At 39.1% G+C, this 16,838-nt stretch overlaps 1 protein-coding gene across 2 annotated transcripts in view; it reads left to right on the top strand.

Annotated features, from left to right (window-relative positions):
- LOC117302922 overlaps positions 1–8,875 on the top strand; it is a 39,547-nt gene extending 30,672 nt beyond the window's left edge. For both annotated transcript variants that reach the window (XM_033786907.1, XM_033786909.1), the window contains 9 exons: positions 2,088–2,189; positions 3,033–3,167; positions 4,150–4,280; positions 4,680–4,914; positions 5,332–5,425; positions 6,001–6,083; positions 6,684–7,009; positions 7,982–8,056; positions 8,662–8,875. In XM_033786907.1, coding sequence (XP_033642798.1) covers positions 2,088–2,189; positions 3,033–3,167; positions 4,150–4,280; positions 4,680–4,914; positions 5,332–5,425; positions 6,001–6,083; positions 6,684–7,009; positions 7,982–8,056; positions 8,662–8,736 — 1,256 coding nt within the window. In that variant the 3' untranslated portion in view covers positions 8,737–8,875. The remainder of the gene's footprint in view (positions 1–2,087; positions 2,190–3,032; positions 3,168–4,149; positions 4,281–4,679; positions 4,915–5,331; positions 5,426–6,000; positions 6,084–6,683; positions 7,010–7,981; positions 8,057–8,661) is intronic.
- The last annotated feature ends 7,963 nt before the right edge of the window (positions 8,876–16,838 follow it).

Below are 16,838 nucleotides of genomic sequence, written 5' to 3'. Positions count from 1 at the left end.
AAAACAATAAGACCTTTATCTTGCTGCCTCCATCTTGGTCATGTTCCTCGTATCGAATAACAGTATGCTTTGCAAATGGGAACCAGACTATTTTGTTCTTCCATCCTCGGTTTGGTAACATTGATATAAATGGGAGAACCTTAAGATGGCTGCACCATGATAAAGGTCGTTTCTCGAGCACGCTTGTCAAAACATTGAGACCAAATTAAGAACCCGCTCCTTGACAGTGAAGTTAATGCTGAGAAGTCCCATCATTTCGCTAAGCGGAAGTAGTAGTCTCTGTTGATTTCCAACCTCCTACCTTATTTTGTTGACCAATCGGGCATTATGTTGGAAAATAAAAAGCTTCATCCGCTAGTCCTTTCAAACAACTGCTCAAAACTCATCTGTTCACTCTGTATAATTCTGTATCATTGAACTGATTACCCTGCGTCTCTACCTATTAGTTAGACATTATACAGTGTTCAATGTTCTATAGACATATTGTTCTTTCTATTGTAATTGTATTTATATTTTGCTTGTTCAGCGCCTTGACCGTCATGCCTGGTGGACTTGAGCGCTCTATGAGAGGCCACTATTATTATTATTATTATTATTATTATTATTATTATTATTATTAATTCATTTTATCACAGCATGCAAAAGAAAGATCTCATTTTCCTTTGTGCCGGTAACTCCTCGAGTCGGGCTATGTCCCGTAGCCTTAGATCTCAAGGGTCTTTCTCAGGATCCTCGCTGTTCCCAAAAGCGCTGCCTTCTGTAACAGATCTACCCTCACATTTGTCCCTATTTCATCTAGGTGTTTCCCCAGTGCTTTGTGAATGGTGCCAAGTGCTCCAACCATCACGGGGACTACTTTTACCTTTACCTTTACCTGCCAAATCTTACGAAGTTCCCTGGCCAGGTCCTGGTACTTCTCGATCGATTATTATTGTTATTATTATTATTATTATTATTATTATTATTATTATTATTATTATTATTTCATTTTATCACAGCATGCAAAAGAAAGATCTCATTTTCCTTTGTGCCGGTAACTCCTCGAGTCGGGCTATGTCCCGTAGCCTTAGATCTCAAGGGTCTTTCTCAGGATCCTCGCTGTTCCCAAAAGCGCTGCCTTCTGTAACAGATCTACCCTCACATTTGTCCCTATTTCATCTAGATGTTTCCCCAGTGCTTTGTGAATGGTGCCAAGTGCTCCAACCACCACGGGGACTACTTTTACCTTTACCTTTACCTGCCAAATCTTACGAAGTTCCCTGGCCAGGTCCTGGTACTTCTCGATCGATTATTATTGTTATTATTATTATTATTATTATTATTATTATTATTATTATTATTATTTCATTTTATCACAGCATGCAAAAGAAAGATCTCATTTTCCTTTGTGCCGGTAACTCCTCGAGCCGGGCTACGTCCCGTAGCCTTAGATCTCAAGGGTCTTTCTCAGGATCCTCGCTGTTCCCAAAAGCGCTGCCTTCTGTAACAGATCTACCCTCACATTTGTCCCTATTTCATCTAGATGTTTCCCCAGTGCTTTGGGAATGGTGCCAAGTGCTCCAACCACCACTACCTTTACCTGCCAAATCTTACGAAGTTCCCTGGCCAGGTCCTGGTACTTCTCGATCGATTATTATTGTTATTATTATTATTATTATTATTATTATTATTATTATTATTATTATTATTATTATTATTATTATTATTATTATTATTATTATTATTATTATTATTATTATTATTATTATTATTATTATTATTATTATTATTATTATTATTATTATTATTATTATTATTATTATTATTATTATTATTATATTATTATTATTATTATTATTATTATTATTATTATTATTATTATTATTATTATTATTATTATTATTATTATTATTATTATTATTATTATTAAGTTCGTAGGCTGCCTACATACATGTACAGGCTTTGATTATGATTATCTTCATTGAAAAAAAAATAATGTGAATTTTTTTTTTCAGACAATACTGAGAAATTTATGCAATCATTAAACATGTTAAAGGGCCGTCTTATCCTTGATAAACACCAAAGTCTATCTTTTGTTTTTTATGTAGTTTGCCCTTTGGACTCTGGGAGCTGTCTAAATGGTGGTACGTTTGACGCACCGATGTGTGAGTGTGTTTGCCTCCCAGGCATCTTTGGTGCAACATGCCAAGGTACGTAAATATAGTCCGAGTGAAAAATCTCTTACGGGAAAGCTCCATTTCAGAAGAATTTCAGAATTTGGCCGCTAAAACTCAGAAAGAATACTGCCGTTACATTGATTTACTAAAACATAGCAGTTGTAGGCCCTCCTTTTGGTGGTATGGTTGGTGTGTGTGTAAAGCGCTCGCCTCTCACCAAGGTGACCCCAGTTTGATTCCCGGCCGGAGCCATATGTGAGTTGAGTTGTGTGTTGGTTCTCTGCTGTGCCACAAGGGTGTTCCAGACCATCCGGTTTTCCTCCCTCGGGAAAAATCAAACACTTTCGATCTTGGCTGTGCTCCGTGGTCATAATGGGTTGATGTGGCTGGTAGCCAAAGGCGCCCTTGCATGCCTGCTTCTCGAACAAGTTGTGGCCTCGTCCTTCACAATTCAGCTCTTAATAGCTGCGAGTAAGGACGATTAGTCCCACAAATTGTTATTAAATATAAGCATGTACATAACTGCGAACAAATAATTTACTAAATGTGTTTTTCCCACTAAATTGTAAGCGTTCCAACGAATAGGGTTTACTCTTATCAACTTGTTCACTGAATGGCCAGCAGGGCCCAATTTCATGGCTCTGCTTACCGAAAGCAAATAATCCGCGCTCGTGGAAACAGGGAACTCCGCGCTTACCTCAAGCGTATCTCACTGGATATATAAGCAGAGTATGAATTTGGGCCTTGGTCCAATAATGTATTTTGTATCCGCATGTGATATCAATTTGAAATAAAGTTTTTGGGTTTTTTAATGATCCCTTTCCTACAACCTCCTCTCTCAAATCAAAGTTCCCTTTGGTCTCGTTCTTGTTGCAGAAGCTGATCCCTGTCTGACAAGCCCGTGTACTGGTGTTGGAGAATACTGTAAGCCCGATCCTTATACCGCTGCAAATGGCTATACTTGTGAATGCCGGCTTCTCGACGGTTACTCAAAAGTTGGAAACGCTTGTGGTGAGTCTTTTAATTACTGGTCCCATGTCTTTAAAGATAAAGACAGGTTTTGGTGCGACAGAACCAATGATTTCAGTGGACACAATGGGTGCGTGTAATTAGCTTCCCCTGGTCGACCCCGGTGTGCTCATCTGGGAAGAACGTGGGTAATTATCTGCACCTGTCCACCCTGGAATTATGTTTATTTTTTGCCTTTGTTATGCTTATTTTGTTTATACATGTATATTGTTTTTTCGTATTTGGTGCTGTTGCCCTGGTTTACTACAGGTCTTCACCAGGTCACCAGCACACTGCGCTTAGAAACGTAGTATAAAGCGTGGTACAAATTTGTTTTATTATTACTATTATTTGGCAGCTGCACTTATGGTGATCTGCTAAAGCAGGGTGCATTAGTCTAATATGTTTATATGTACGTAGGATTTGATTGCGAATCTCCATATGAAATAAGTTGGAGGTTAAAGCTAGTGGACACTATTGGTAATTACTCAAAATAATTATTAGCATAAAACCTTACTTGATTATGAGTAATGGGGAGAGGTTGATAGTACAAAACAAAGCTCCCTCTGAAGTAATGTAGTTTTCGAGAAAGAAGTAATTTTCCATGATTTTTTTTTGAGACCTCAGATTTAGAATTTGAGGTCTCGAAATCCAGCATCTCAAAGCACACAACTTTGTGTGACAAGGGTGTTTTTTTCTTTCATTATGATCCCACTGCCTTTAAAGTGACTTGAGCGTAACTGAGTGAACTTTTTAAGAAGCCATTATTATTATTATTATTATTATTATTATTGTTATTGTTATTGTTATTGTTATTGTTATTGTTATTGTTATTGTTATTGTTATTGTTATTGTTATTGTTATTGTTATTGTTATTGTTATTGTTATTGTTATTGTTATTGTTATTGTTATTGTTATTGTTATTGTTATTGTTATTGTTATTGTTATTGTTATTGTTATTGTTATTATTATTATTATTCAACAGTGGCTAGAAGATCAATAACAATTGTATTACGCGTTCTGGGGGTCAACGGAATTGCCGTCACATTCCTTCCGATTTACGCCAATCCGCATGCTGCATCGACCCGAACGCTCCTGCTCATCATATCTGATGTGGTAAGTTATATTAAGGATGTTTTGGTTGAGCGGCTAGGAGCCCCAGACTCAAGCTCTGGTGTTTCTGTTCACCAGAGTGTGGGTTCAAATCCTGGTCGTGTCACTTGTGTCATTGAGCAAAACACCTAACTACTTATCTCAGTAAAGGATATAAATTTCTGATGTGAAGAAAAGGGGCACATCCCAAAGCATGTTCAACTGTTATTCATATAATAATTCTATAATTTTGGTATTTATTTTGTAACCCGCTCGGCACTCAGGATTCCCAGACCACCACTAGAAGAATCAGATTTCGACCACCACTATTTAAAAAAAAAGAAATCCTGGGCTGAACCTTGTTAACCTCTCGGAGTCTCGCGAAACAATCATTGATGTTTTTATTCTCTTTCTATCGTCAAGATCTCTTTCCATCTCAGGAGAGATCTAACCGTCTCAGATTTCATGTTTTCGTCTGGGATTGCTTTGAGTGAGGGTAGTCTCATTGCCACTACCGTCTTGTCGCTCCCAAGTACTTCTACGACCACCCCGGAAATGGTCATGGAGGTCTTGAACAACGACATCACCGAAAGCTCAGTGGGAGCCCTAAGTGATGGTGAATACACCCTGAATGTTGATCCGAACGTGGCTGCTAAAGGTTAGTTACAATTTTTTAATTTTTTTTACTTTTTTTATGGAGTAACCCATGAAAAACTAGCATCCCATAGGGATAGCTAAGTGCTAATTTCAACAGACCATACCAAAAAAAGATGTAAAAAAAAACATGAAGAAGAGAATGTTAATCTGAACGTCGCTGCTAAAGATGAGTTACTATTTTTTTTTTTTTGGGGGGGGGAATACCCAAAAGATCCATGTCTGAAACCAAGGCGCTCCAGAGTCGTTCCAACCGACTGGAACGTTTGATCGCTCCTAACTGTTTTAGACGTCAAACCTTTCATGTATTTAATTCAGAATTTGGTTCGGCGCAACTTTGGAGCGCTTGTTAGGCACTTTAATACAAATTTTTAAAAAGCGCCTGATGAATGCCTATTATTATTTACCATCTAATTAATAGAGTCAACGACAAGCTGTTCAGCTAGTTTTTGCCAAAATGGAGGTCTCTGCAACGGACCGTTAGGAACCTATCCAACTTTGACGTATACTTGCAGGTAAGGCAGAGGGAAATGTACACGTTCAAGAAAATGATGAGAAACATGAATTTTTTTTAGGTTGATTTATGTTTTTAGTCGAGACTGGTTCTGGATAACGACAGACACTGGTCTTACAAGATCAAATATTTCGTTGGATACAATAACCTCAATGAAGTGATCTGATTGGACAAACATGCTTTGACGTACACTTTCAATATCTGTGTTGTGATTGGTCCAGGGTCAAGTTTCATAAGCAGTCGTTATGTACTTACGGAGCGTCCCATAGCTGAATTTCTATTTCATGAAGCTGTTTACCGTAAACAAGGGTAAACGCTGGCTAACCTGAGGGTAGTGACGTAACAAAGCACAATGGTGAACGTGAATGTGCGCCTAGAAATATCTGCTTACTTAAGAAATCATGGTGAAATACGTTTATGGTAATATTTTTCTTTTTCAAATCAAAAACAGTGTCATAGAAAACTGAATCAACAAAAAATGAAAATTAAGTGTGATCAGTAATGTCCACTTTTTTGCAATAAGAAAGTTGCCTGTCTTTTTTTCTAAATTCTCCCCTATGTCGATTCTCTTCACAGTTGTCTGGAAGGGTTTACAGGAACAAATTGTGAAACGCTAATTGTTGAAGCTACAACAGCAGGAGCTACAGCAGCACCTTCTAGTAAGAACTAAATCACATTATCCACTTTGACTTCAATTTGCAATTAAGTTACTGACACTTTTGGTAAATGTAAAAGAGTAGTATTCTCACTCGATGTACCCTAAGATATATAAACAAAGCTGTGAACATTTGGGCTCAATGGGTCAGCGACTTTGCAAGAGAATAATGAAAGAAAAAGAAAAAACGTGTTGCATTACCTTGGGTGCTTTCAGATGCACAATAAAAGGCTCCTGTGGAAGTCTTTGAGACAAACTACCCCTTTCTCAAAACTGTGCAACTTCAGAGGGAATCGTTTTTCACAATCTTGTATAATATTGGTCATCAATCCATTGGTCACTAATTAAGTAAGTTTTTAAACTAACTAGTATTTTGAGTAAAAAAGCTATCCATTAAGCTCCGCCTTATTGCCACCAGTCTAACATGCGTGCGCATATGCTTGGCGCGCTCAGCAGAATTGTGCAGAATGGCATTGGAGAGGATCATGTGCTCTTGCTCACACGTGTGCCGTGGGCGGAGCCTAATGGATCGGTGTACTACCAGTAGTGTCCGGTGCCTTTAATACAAGGTTGTATTTGTATTGTTTGTTTTCTCCAATTTCAGTTGGTGGGTTGTCCACGCTAGCTATCGTGCTGATAGTTGTAGGTATTATAGCCCTCGTCTTGATGTTCCTTGGTATCTGTATGTGTCTGTGCATCATCGGGAGAAGACGCTACGAGGCAGGCCAGAGGTACGACAGCAGGAGACAGCAAGTCTACAAAGACCAACAGAGGAGGATGGCCTATGGAAGACGCAGCTTTGGACTGGATGAATACGACAATGGTCATACACCGGGATCGGCTGGAACCCTGTACAATGGCTCTGACATGGAAGACAGGAGAATGGGTCGTCTGGCTCAAGTCTTGGCTAGATCTCCTTACATGCAACAGGTAACCTTAGCCCTGGCCGTACACTTTCGTATTATACTACAGTGGCGTCCTGGATATCAGGGTCCATTTCTGGGGCGAATAATTTTCAAAGCTTCATGACTCCAATCTTACCTGCAAGAAGCGACTAATTTCAACACATTCACGTTCCATGGTAATGTACATTTTTCTGCAGTTGGTTTTGATCGTCATATATTCTTCAAAATTGTGTAATTTTTGTGAAATAATACAGGTAATCTCAACTCTTTGGTGCACAAGGTGGTCGCTACTAGAGACCACCAAAACCTGCTCAAATTGGACTTTGATAAACGGTCATAACTTAACAAATACAACACCTACACGTGTCACAGGACTCGGGAAAGTACTGAGTATACAGTGCTAACACACATCGGTGTATGGGTAAAAACCAAAATTAATATTCTTTATCCCCGATGCAAATTTAACATCTATATTATATCGTTGCGGTACCCGCTGCCAAAACATAGGATTCGAACTGCCTCTAGCTACCGGGCAACCTCGGTAGTCTAGTTGGTAAGACACTGCTCTAGAACTGCAAGGGTCGTGGGTTCGAATCCCACCCGAGTAACATGCCTGTGATACTTGTTCACAGGACTCGGGAAAGTACTGAGTATACAGTGCTAACACACATCGGTGTATGGGTAAAAACCAAAATCAATACCTACAGTACATGTGTACCGTCCTCATTCGGTTGGTTAGTTTTCAGTCCCTGTGTGTCTAATCTTTGGTCTTCTCCTGGAAAAACTCTCCGGGTTTCCTCCCACATCTCAAACTGAAACTTCCTTGTCTTTACTACACTGGGTTCTTGGCTAGCACAATGATTAAGAAGTTCCACTTCCGAGTGTCCTTGGCTTCACAACCAGAATAAATTAAATGAAACGATAAAAGGAATTGAAGTATTTAATCACCTTTGCTAAAATACAATTGCATTTTATTTGTTTGTCCCGTCTTATTCAGAGTGCCCAATCAAGGGAGTTTGTGAGACCCTATGTAGCGACTGGATTGGAGGCTATGTATTATGACCAACAGTGGGTAAGTGTTCTTAACATAATCTGATAAAACTATTGGTAATTGCGCCAATCGCTGTAAGAAGCGTTGGGTCTTGTAGAAGGGCGTCTGAGCACAAATGGAATGGTTAAGAAGAGCCACGAACTTGGGCCAAGTTTTGTGCATCGATGACGCAGTGATCGTCTGACAGCTGGGTATACAAAGCAAAAGTGACATCATAAGTACCAAAAAATATCATTCCTCCTTAAAGGCACTGGGCACCTTTGGTAATTGTCTAAGACCAGTGCTCTCACTTGGTGTATTCAAACATATGCATAAAATAACACATCTGTGAAACGTTGGACCAAACTGGTCACCGAGTTGCAAGAGTATTCTGGAAAAAACAGCGTTGTTGCACACATTTGTGTGTGTTCAGCTGAAGTCTTTTATTATTTGAGTGAGAAATTACCTCTTTCTCAAAAAATATGTCACACCAGAGGGAGCCGTTTCTCACAATGTCTTATACCACCGATAGCTCTCCAGTGCTCTTCACCAAGTAAGTTTGTGTGCTAATACTTATTTTGAGTAATTACCAGTAATGTCTAGTGCCTTTTAAATCAGTTTCATGGTTTGTTTTTAATCGCTAACAGGTAAATGAGGAGGAGCCTCCCTTTGACGAAGGCCGTTTACCAACGAGGGTCGCCAGGAATCCATTGGCACAATAAACTCTCCATGAGCAGCAACTCCCAAATTGTGAAATGAGTGTTGAACTCCAATACTTCAAGTAGTATGTAGAACTTTATTATTAGGCATATATTTTTTTATTAAAGCAGATATATTTAACCTGGATATATTTTATTATTAGGCCACATAAAAATAAATTGTCGATCGTCCTTTTGTTTTTTTTGCGGATGTGGGAGGGAGGGAGGTTTTTTTTATATTTTTTTTTATTTTTTAGTTTTGTTGACATGCCAAATGTGAAATCAAGAATAAAGAAATCATCACAATCACTATAAAACAGAGGGTTTGTGTGTTTTTGATGTTTTCAATACTTTTGTCAAACAAATTTAACTCCTAGATGACATTTTCTGTAAACTTTTTCAAACAACTAAGCACAGTGGAGCCCAAGTAAATATTTGAAGAATTGTTCTTGCTTTGCCAACATGAATAAAAACCTTCTTTAAACATCTTGTCAAACCTGTACATTTTGAAAAAAATATCAGCTGAAAAATCTGGGCAGTAAAAGTATAAAGAGATATCCAGACATGGGAAAAAAAACAAAATGGGGTCGGGGGGTTTTTGAACGGTCGGGCGGGACGATCAACAACCTTTTTTTTTTTATGTGGCCTTAGAGATATTTTATAACCCACTTTTGTAACCTGTAAGAGAGCAGATGTAATTTTGGAGAATATCTGTCACCAAAGTCATCTAGGAAGTTAAATGTACCTTGCCCCCTCGCAGGAAAAAGTTATTGAACTACAATTTATTTTAATCTAGTTGTAGCAACATCAGATAGTACATAAAAGGCACCATTGTTCTCACTTGGTGTATCCCAACATATCTTGGGAATAGGATGATGTGTGCTACCCATATGCTCCCCTTGCATGCTGTGCAGCTGATCGCTTTGTTACATGTAAATAATGTCATCACGTGACAAGGCCCGTTGAGAGCCTCTATAATGCAATCTACTCTTGAATGTTCCAAACTTCCAACAGCCGAGTTCGAACAAGGAGCAATGGTTGACTATTGACCCCTTGACCTATTGACCCCAAGGCCCATTGAGAGCCTCTATAATGCAATCTACTCTTGAATGTTCCAAGCTTCCAACAGCCAAGTTCGAACAAGGAGCAATGGTTGACTATTGACCCCTTGACCTATTGACCCCAAGGCCCATTGAGAGCCTCCATAATGCAATCTACTCTTGAATGTTCCAAGCTTCCAACAGCCGAGTTTGAACAAGGAGCAATGGTTGACTATTGACCCCTTGACCTATTGACCCCAAGGCCCATTGAGAGCCTCTATAATGCAATCTACTCTTGAATGTTCCAAGCTTCCAACAGCCGAGTTTGAACAAGGAGCAATGGTTGACTATTGACCCCTTGACCTATTGACCCCAAGGCCCATTGAGAGCCTCTATAATGCAATCTACTCTTGAATGTTCCAAACTTCCAACAGCCAAGTTCGAACAAGGAGCAATGGTTGACTATTGACCCCTTGACCTATTGACCCCAAGGCCCATTGAGAGCCTCCATAATGCAATCTACTCTTGAATGTTCCAAGCTTCCAACAGCCGAGTTTGAACAAGGAGCAATGGTTGACTATTGACCCCTTGACCTATTGACCCCAAGGCCCATTGAGAGCCTCTATAATGCAATCTACTCTTGAATGTTCCAAGCTTCCAACAGCCGAGTTTGAACAAGGAGCAATGGTTGACTATTGACCCCTTGACCTATTGACCCCAAGGCCCATTGAGAGCCTCTATAATGCAATCTACTCTTGAATGTTCCAAACTTCCAACAGCCAAGTTCGAACAAGGAGCAATGGTTGACTATTGACCCCTTGACCTATTGACCCCAAGGCCCATTGAGAGCCTCCATAATGCAATCTACTCTTGAATGTTCCAAGCTTCCAACAGCCGAGTTTGAACAAGGAGCAATGGTTGACTATTGACCCCTTGACCTATTGACCCCAAGGCCCATTGAGAGCCTCTATAATGCAATCTACTCTTGAATGTTCCAAGCTTCCAACAGCCGAGTTTGAACAAGGAGCAATGGTTGACTATTGACCCCTTGACCTATTGACCCCAAGGCCCATTGAGAGCCTCTATAATGCAATCTACTCTTGAATGTTCCAAACTTCCAACAGCCAAGTTCGAACAAGGAGCAATGGTTGACTATTGACCCCTTGACCTATTGACCCCAAGGCCCATTGAGAGCCTCCATAATGCAATCTACTCTTGAATGTTCCAAGCTTCCAACAGCCGAGTTTGAACAAGGAGCAATGGTTGACTATTGACCCCTTGACCTATTGACCCCAAGGCCCATTGAGAGCCTCTATAATGCAATCTACTCTTGAATGTTCCAAGCTTCCAACAGCCGAGTTTGAACAAGGAGCAATGGTTGACTATTGACCCCTTGACCTATTGACCCCAAGGCCCATTGAGAGCCTCTATAATGCAATCTACTCTTGAATGTTCCAAACTTCCAACAGCCAAGTTCGAACAAGGAGCAATGGTTGACTATTGACCCCTTGACCTATTGACCCCCAAGGCCCATTGAGAGCCTCCATAATGCAATCTACTCTTGAATGTTCCAAACTTCCAACAGCCAAGTTCGAACAAGGAGCAATGGTTGACTATTGACCCCTTGACCTATTGACCCCAAGGCCCATTGAGAGCCTCCATAATGCAATCTACTCTTGAATGTTCCAAGCTTCCAACAGCCGAGTTTGAACAAGGAGCAATGGTTGACTATTGACCCCTTGACCTATTGACCCCCAAGGCCCATTGAGAGCCTCTATAATGCAATCTACTCTTGAATGTTCCAAACTTCCAACAGCCAAGTTTGAACAAGGAGCAATGGTCGACTATTGACCCCTTGACCTATTGACCCCCAAGGCCCATTGAGAGCCTCCATAATGCAATCTACTCTTGAATGTTCCAAACTTCCAACAGCCAAGTTTGAACAAGGAGCAATGGTCGACTATTGACCCCTTGACCTATTGACCCCCAAGGCCCATTGAGAGCCTCCATAATGCAATCTACTCTTGAATGTTCCAAACTTCCAACAGCCAAGTTCGAACAAGGAGCAATGGTTGACTATTGACCCCTTGACCTATTGACCCCAAGGCCCATTGAGAGCCTCTATAATGCAATCTACTCTTGAATGTTCCAAACTTCCAACAACCAAGTTCGAACAAGGAGCAATGGTTGACTATTGACCCCTTGACCTATTGACCCCCAAGGCCCATTGAGAGCCTCCATAATGCAATCTACTCTTGAATGTTCCAAACTTCCAACAGCCAAGTTTGAACAAGGAGCAATGGTCGACTATTGGACCCCTTGCACGCATGTCATACATGCAACTGTGCCATGCTCACCATTTTGGTGGTCATAGGTTTACGTGTAAACGCCGCGTCGCCTAAACTGGCACTTCACTGACTAACGCACAGTGACATTGACCACCAAAATGGCACATCCAAGATTATTCCGATGATGACGTCAGATTACTTTGGTCAATAGTGGTTGTTTAATCACAGAGTATGCGCACAGAACTAGTTGTGCAAATGACTCTGGTCATGTCATGTCAACGCAGTCAGCTACTTATGAACATTCTTATTTTCTGATAACTGGTGCACTCTGTACTGTGCTATGAATATGATTATGGCTATCGATGACCATGCCCAGTAGGCTGGTTATAAATAGTCAACTAGCCAGTGTTTGGGCTAACTAAGTCGAACGAGAGTCAACTGTTTTTACCTGATGCAAACTTCGCCAATGATGTACTGACTGTTAAAAAACCCTTTACTCTAGATCTACTCATTCCCTGCAATGATTTAATAAAAAAAGAAGTTGTTAGCTCAGAAATACAAAATAAGCAATAAAATACAATGTAGATGAAATATACAATTAAGTTTTGTTCCTCTTTGTTCATGTGTGTACTTGTTGTGTATACCAGCAAATATTGAGAAGTTCACAAGGCTTGTACACTTTTTCGGCAAAATTTGAAAAGTTCACAAGGCTATAGCCTTGTACACTTTCGGCAAAATTTGAAAAGTTCACAAGGCTATAAAGCCTTGTACACTTTCGGCAAAATTTGAAAAGTTCACAAGGCTATATATAGCCTTGTACACTTTTTCGGCAAAATTAGCAAAGTGTACACTTTCAGCAAAATTTGAAAGTTCACAAGGCTATAAAATTTGAAAAGTTCACAAGGCACTTGTACACTTTTTCGGCAAAATTTGAAAAGTTCACAAGGCACTTGTACACTTTTTCGGCAAAATTAGAAAAGTTCACAAGGCTATATTATAGCCTTGTACAATTTTTCGGCAAAATTTGAAAAGTTCACAAGGCTATATATAGCCTTGTACACTTTTTCGGCAAAATTAGCAAAGTGTACACTTTCAGCAAAATTCGAAAAGTTCACAAGGCTATATAGCCTTGTACACTTTCGGCAAAATTCGAAAAGTTCACAAGGCTATATAGCCCTGTACACTTTTTCGGCAAAATTTGAAAAGTTCACAAGGCTATAGTCTTGTACACTTTCGGCAAAATTTGAAAAGTTCACAAGGCTATAGCCTTGTACACTTTTTCGGCAAAATTAGAAAAGTTCACAAGGCTATAGTCTTGTACACTTTCGGCAAAATTTGAAAAGTTCACAAGGCTATATAGCCTTGTACACTTTCGGCAAAATTTGTAAAGTTCACAAGGCTATAGCCTTGTACACTTTTACGGCAAAGTTAGAAAAGTTCACAAGGCTCGGCAAAATTCGAAAAGTTCACAAGGCTATAGCCTTGTACACTTTCGGCAAAATTCGAAAAGTTCACAAGGCTATATAGCCCTGTACACTTTTTCGGCAAAATTTGAAAAGTTCACAAGGCTATAGTCTTGTACACTTTCGGCAAAATTTGAAAAGTTCACAAGGCTATAGCCTTGTACACTTTTTCGGCAAAATTTGAAAAGTTCACAAGGCTATAGTCTTGTACACTTTTTCGGCAAAATTAGAAAAGTTCACAAGGCTATAGCCTTGTACACTTTCGGCAAAATTTGAAAAGTTCACAAGGCTATATAGCCTTGTAGACCCACTGTACACTTTTTCGGCAAAATTTGAAAAGTTCACAAGGCTATAGCCTTGTACACTTTTTCGGCAAAAATAGAAAAGTTCACAAGGCTCGGCAAAATTCGAAAAGTTCACAAGGCTATAGTCTTGTACACTTTTTCGGCAAAATTAGAAAAGTTCACAAGGCTATAGCCTTGTACACTTTTTCGGCAAAATTTGAAAAGTTCACAAGGCTATAGTCTTGTACACTTTCGGCAAAATTTGAAAAGTTCACAAGGCTATAGCCTTGTACACTTTCGGCAAAATTAGAAAAGTTCACAAGGCTATAGCCTTGTACACTTTTTCGGCAAAATTTGAAAAGTTCACAAGGCTATAGCCTTGTACACTTTTTCGGCAAAATTTGAAAAGTTGTACACTTTCGGCAAAATTTGAAAAGTTCACAAGGCTTGTACACTTTTTCGGCAAAATTAGAAAAGTTCACAAGGCTATAGCCTTGTAGACCCACTGTACACTTTTTCGGCAAAATTTGAAAAGTTCACAAGGCTATAGCCTTGTCGATTTTTCGGCAAAATTAGAAAAGTTCACAAGGCTATAGTCTTGTACACTTTCGGCAAAATTTGAAAAGTTCACAAGGCTATAGCCTTGTACACTTTCGGCAAAATTTGAAAAGTTCACAAGGCTATATAGCCTTGTACACTTTTTCGGCAAAATTTGAAAAGTTCACAAGGCTATAGTCTTGTACACTTTCGGCAACATTTGAAAAGTTCACAAGGCTATAGCCTTGTACACTTTCGGCAAAATTTGAAAAGTTCACAAGGCTATAGCCTTGTACACTTTTTCGGCAAAATTTGAAAAGTTCACAAGGCTATAGCCTTGTACACTTTTACGGCAAAATTAGAAAAGTTCACAAGGCTCGGCAAAATTCGAAAAGTTCACAAGGCTTATAGCCTTGTACACTTTCGGCAAAATTTGAAAAGTTCACAAGGCTATAGCCTTGTACACTTTCGGCAAAATTCGAAAAGTTCACAAGGCTATATATATAGCCTTGTACACTTTTTCGGCAAAATTTGAAAAGTTCACAAGGCTATAGTCTTGTACACTTTCGGCAACATTTGAAAAGTTCACAAGGCTATATAGCCTTGTACACTTTCGGCAAAATTTGAAAAGTTCACAAGGCTATAGCCTTGTACACTTTTTCGGCAAAATTTGAAAAGTTCACAAGGCTATAGCCTTGTACACTTTCGGCAAAATTCGAAAAGTTCACAAGGCTATATATATAGCCTTGTACACTTTTTCGGCAAAATTTGAAAAGTTCACAAGGCTATAGTCTTGTACACTTTCGGCAACATTTGAAAAGTTCACAAGGCTATATAGCCTTGTACACTTTCGGCAAAATTTGAAAAGTTCACAAGGCTATAGCCTTGTACACTTTTTCGGCAAAATTTGAAAAGTTCACAAGGCTATAGCCTTGTACACTTTTACGGCAAAATTAGAAAAGTTCACAAGGCTCGGCAAAATTCGAAAAGTTCACAAGGCTATAGCCTTGTACACTTTTTCGGCAAAATTTGAAAAGTTGTACACTTTCGGCAAAATTTGAAAAGTTCACAAGTCTTGTACACTTTTTCGGCAAAATTAGAAAAGTTCACAAGGCACTTGTACACTTTTTCGGCAAAATTTGAAAAGTTGCCTTGTACACTTTCGCCAAAATTTGAAAAAATCACAAGGCTATAGCCTTGTACACTTTCGGCAAAATTTGAAAAGTTCACAAGGCTATAGTCTTGTACACTTTTTCGGCAAAATTAGAAAAGTTCACAAGGCCTTGTACACTTTCGGCAAAATTTGAAAAGTTCACAAGGCTATAGCCTTGTAGACCCACTGTACACTTTTTCGGCAAAATTTGAAAGTTCACAAGGCTTATAGCCTTGTACACTTTTTCGGCAAAATTTGAAAAGTTCACAAGGCACTTGTACACTTTTTCGGCAAAATTTGAAAAGTTCACAAGGCTATAGCCTTGTACACTTTCGGCAAAATTCGAAAAGTTCACAAGGCTATGGCCTTGTACACTTTTTCGGCAAAATTTGAAAAGTTCACAAGGCTATAGCCTTGTACATTTTCGGCAAAATTTGAAAAGTTCACAAGGCTATAGCCTTGTACACTTTTTCGGCAAAATAAGAAAAGTTCACAAGGCTATAGCCTTGTACACTTTTGGCAAAATTTGAAAAGTTCACAAGGCTATAGCCTTGTACACTTTTTCGGCAAAATAAGAAAAGTTCACAAGGCTATAGCCTTGTACACTTTTGGCAAAATTTGAAAAGTTCACAAGGCTATAGCCTTGTACACTTTTTCGGCAAAATTTGAAAAGTTCACAAGGCACTTGTACACTTTCGGCAAAATTTGAAAAGTTCACAAGGCTATAGCTTTGTACACTTTCGGCAAAATTTGAAAAGTTCACAAGGCTATAGCACACTTTCGGCAAAATTTGAAAAGTTCACAAGGCTATATATATAGCCTTGTACACTTTCGGCAAAATTTGAAAAGTTCACAAGCCTTGTACACTTTCGGCAAAATTTGAAAAGTTCACAAGCCTTGTACACTTTCGGCAAAATTTGAAAAGTTCACAAGGCTATACACTTTTTCGGCAAAATTTGAAAAGTTCACAAGGCAAAATTTGAAAAGTTCACATGGCTATAGCCTTGTCACTTTTCCAGCAAAATTTGAAAAGTTCACAAGGCTTTTATAGTCTTGTACACTTTTTCGGCAAAATTTGAAAAGTTCTCAAGGCTATATATATAGCCTTGTACATTTTCGGCAAAATTGTAAAAGATCACAAGGCAAAATTTGAAAAGTTCACACGGCTATAGCCTTTTCACTTTTCCAGCAAAATTTGAAAAGTTCACAAGGCTATATATATAGCCTTGTACATTTTCCAGCAAATCTTGAAAAGTTCACAAGGCCTTGTCACTTTTCCAGCAAAATTTGAAAAGTTCACAAGGCTATATATAGCCTTGTACACTTTTTCGGCAAAATTTGAAAAGTTCACAAGGCTTATA

The sequence above is a fragment of the Asterias rubens genome, chromosome 19 (assembly GCF_902459465.1).
Source record: "Asterias rubens chromosome 19, eAstRub1.3, whole genome shotgun sequence".
Lineage (NCBI taxonomy): Eukaryota > Metazoa > Echinodermata > Asteroidea > Forcipulatida > Asteriidae > Asterias > Asterias rubens.
This window is presented reverse-complemented; position numbering and strand designations above follow the sequence as displayed.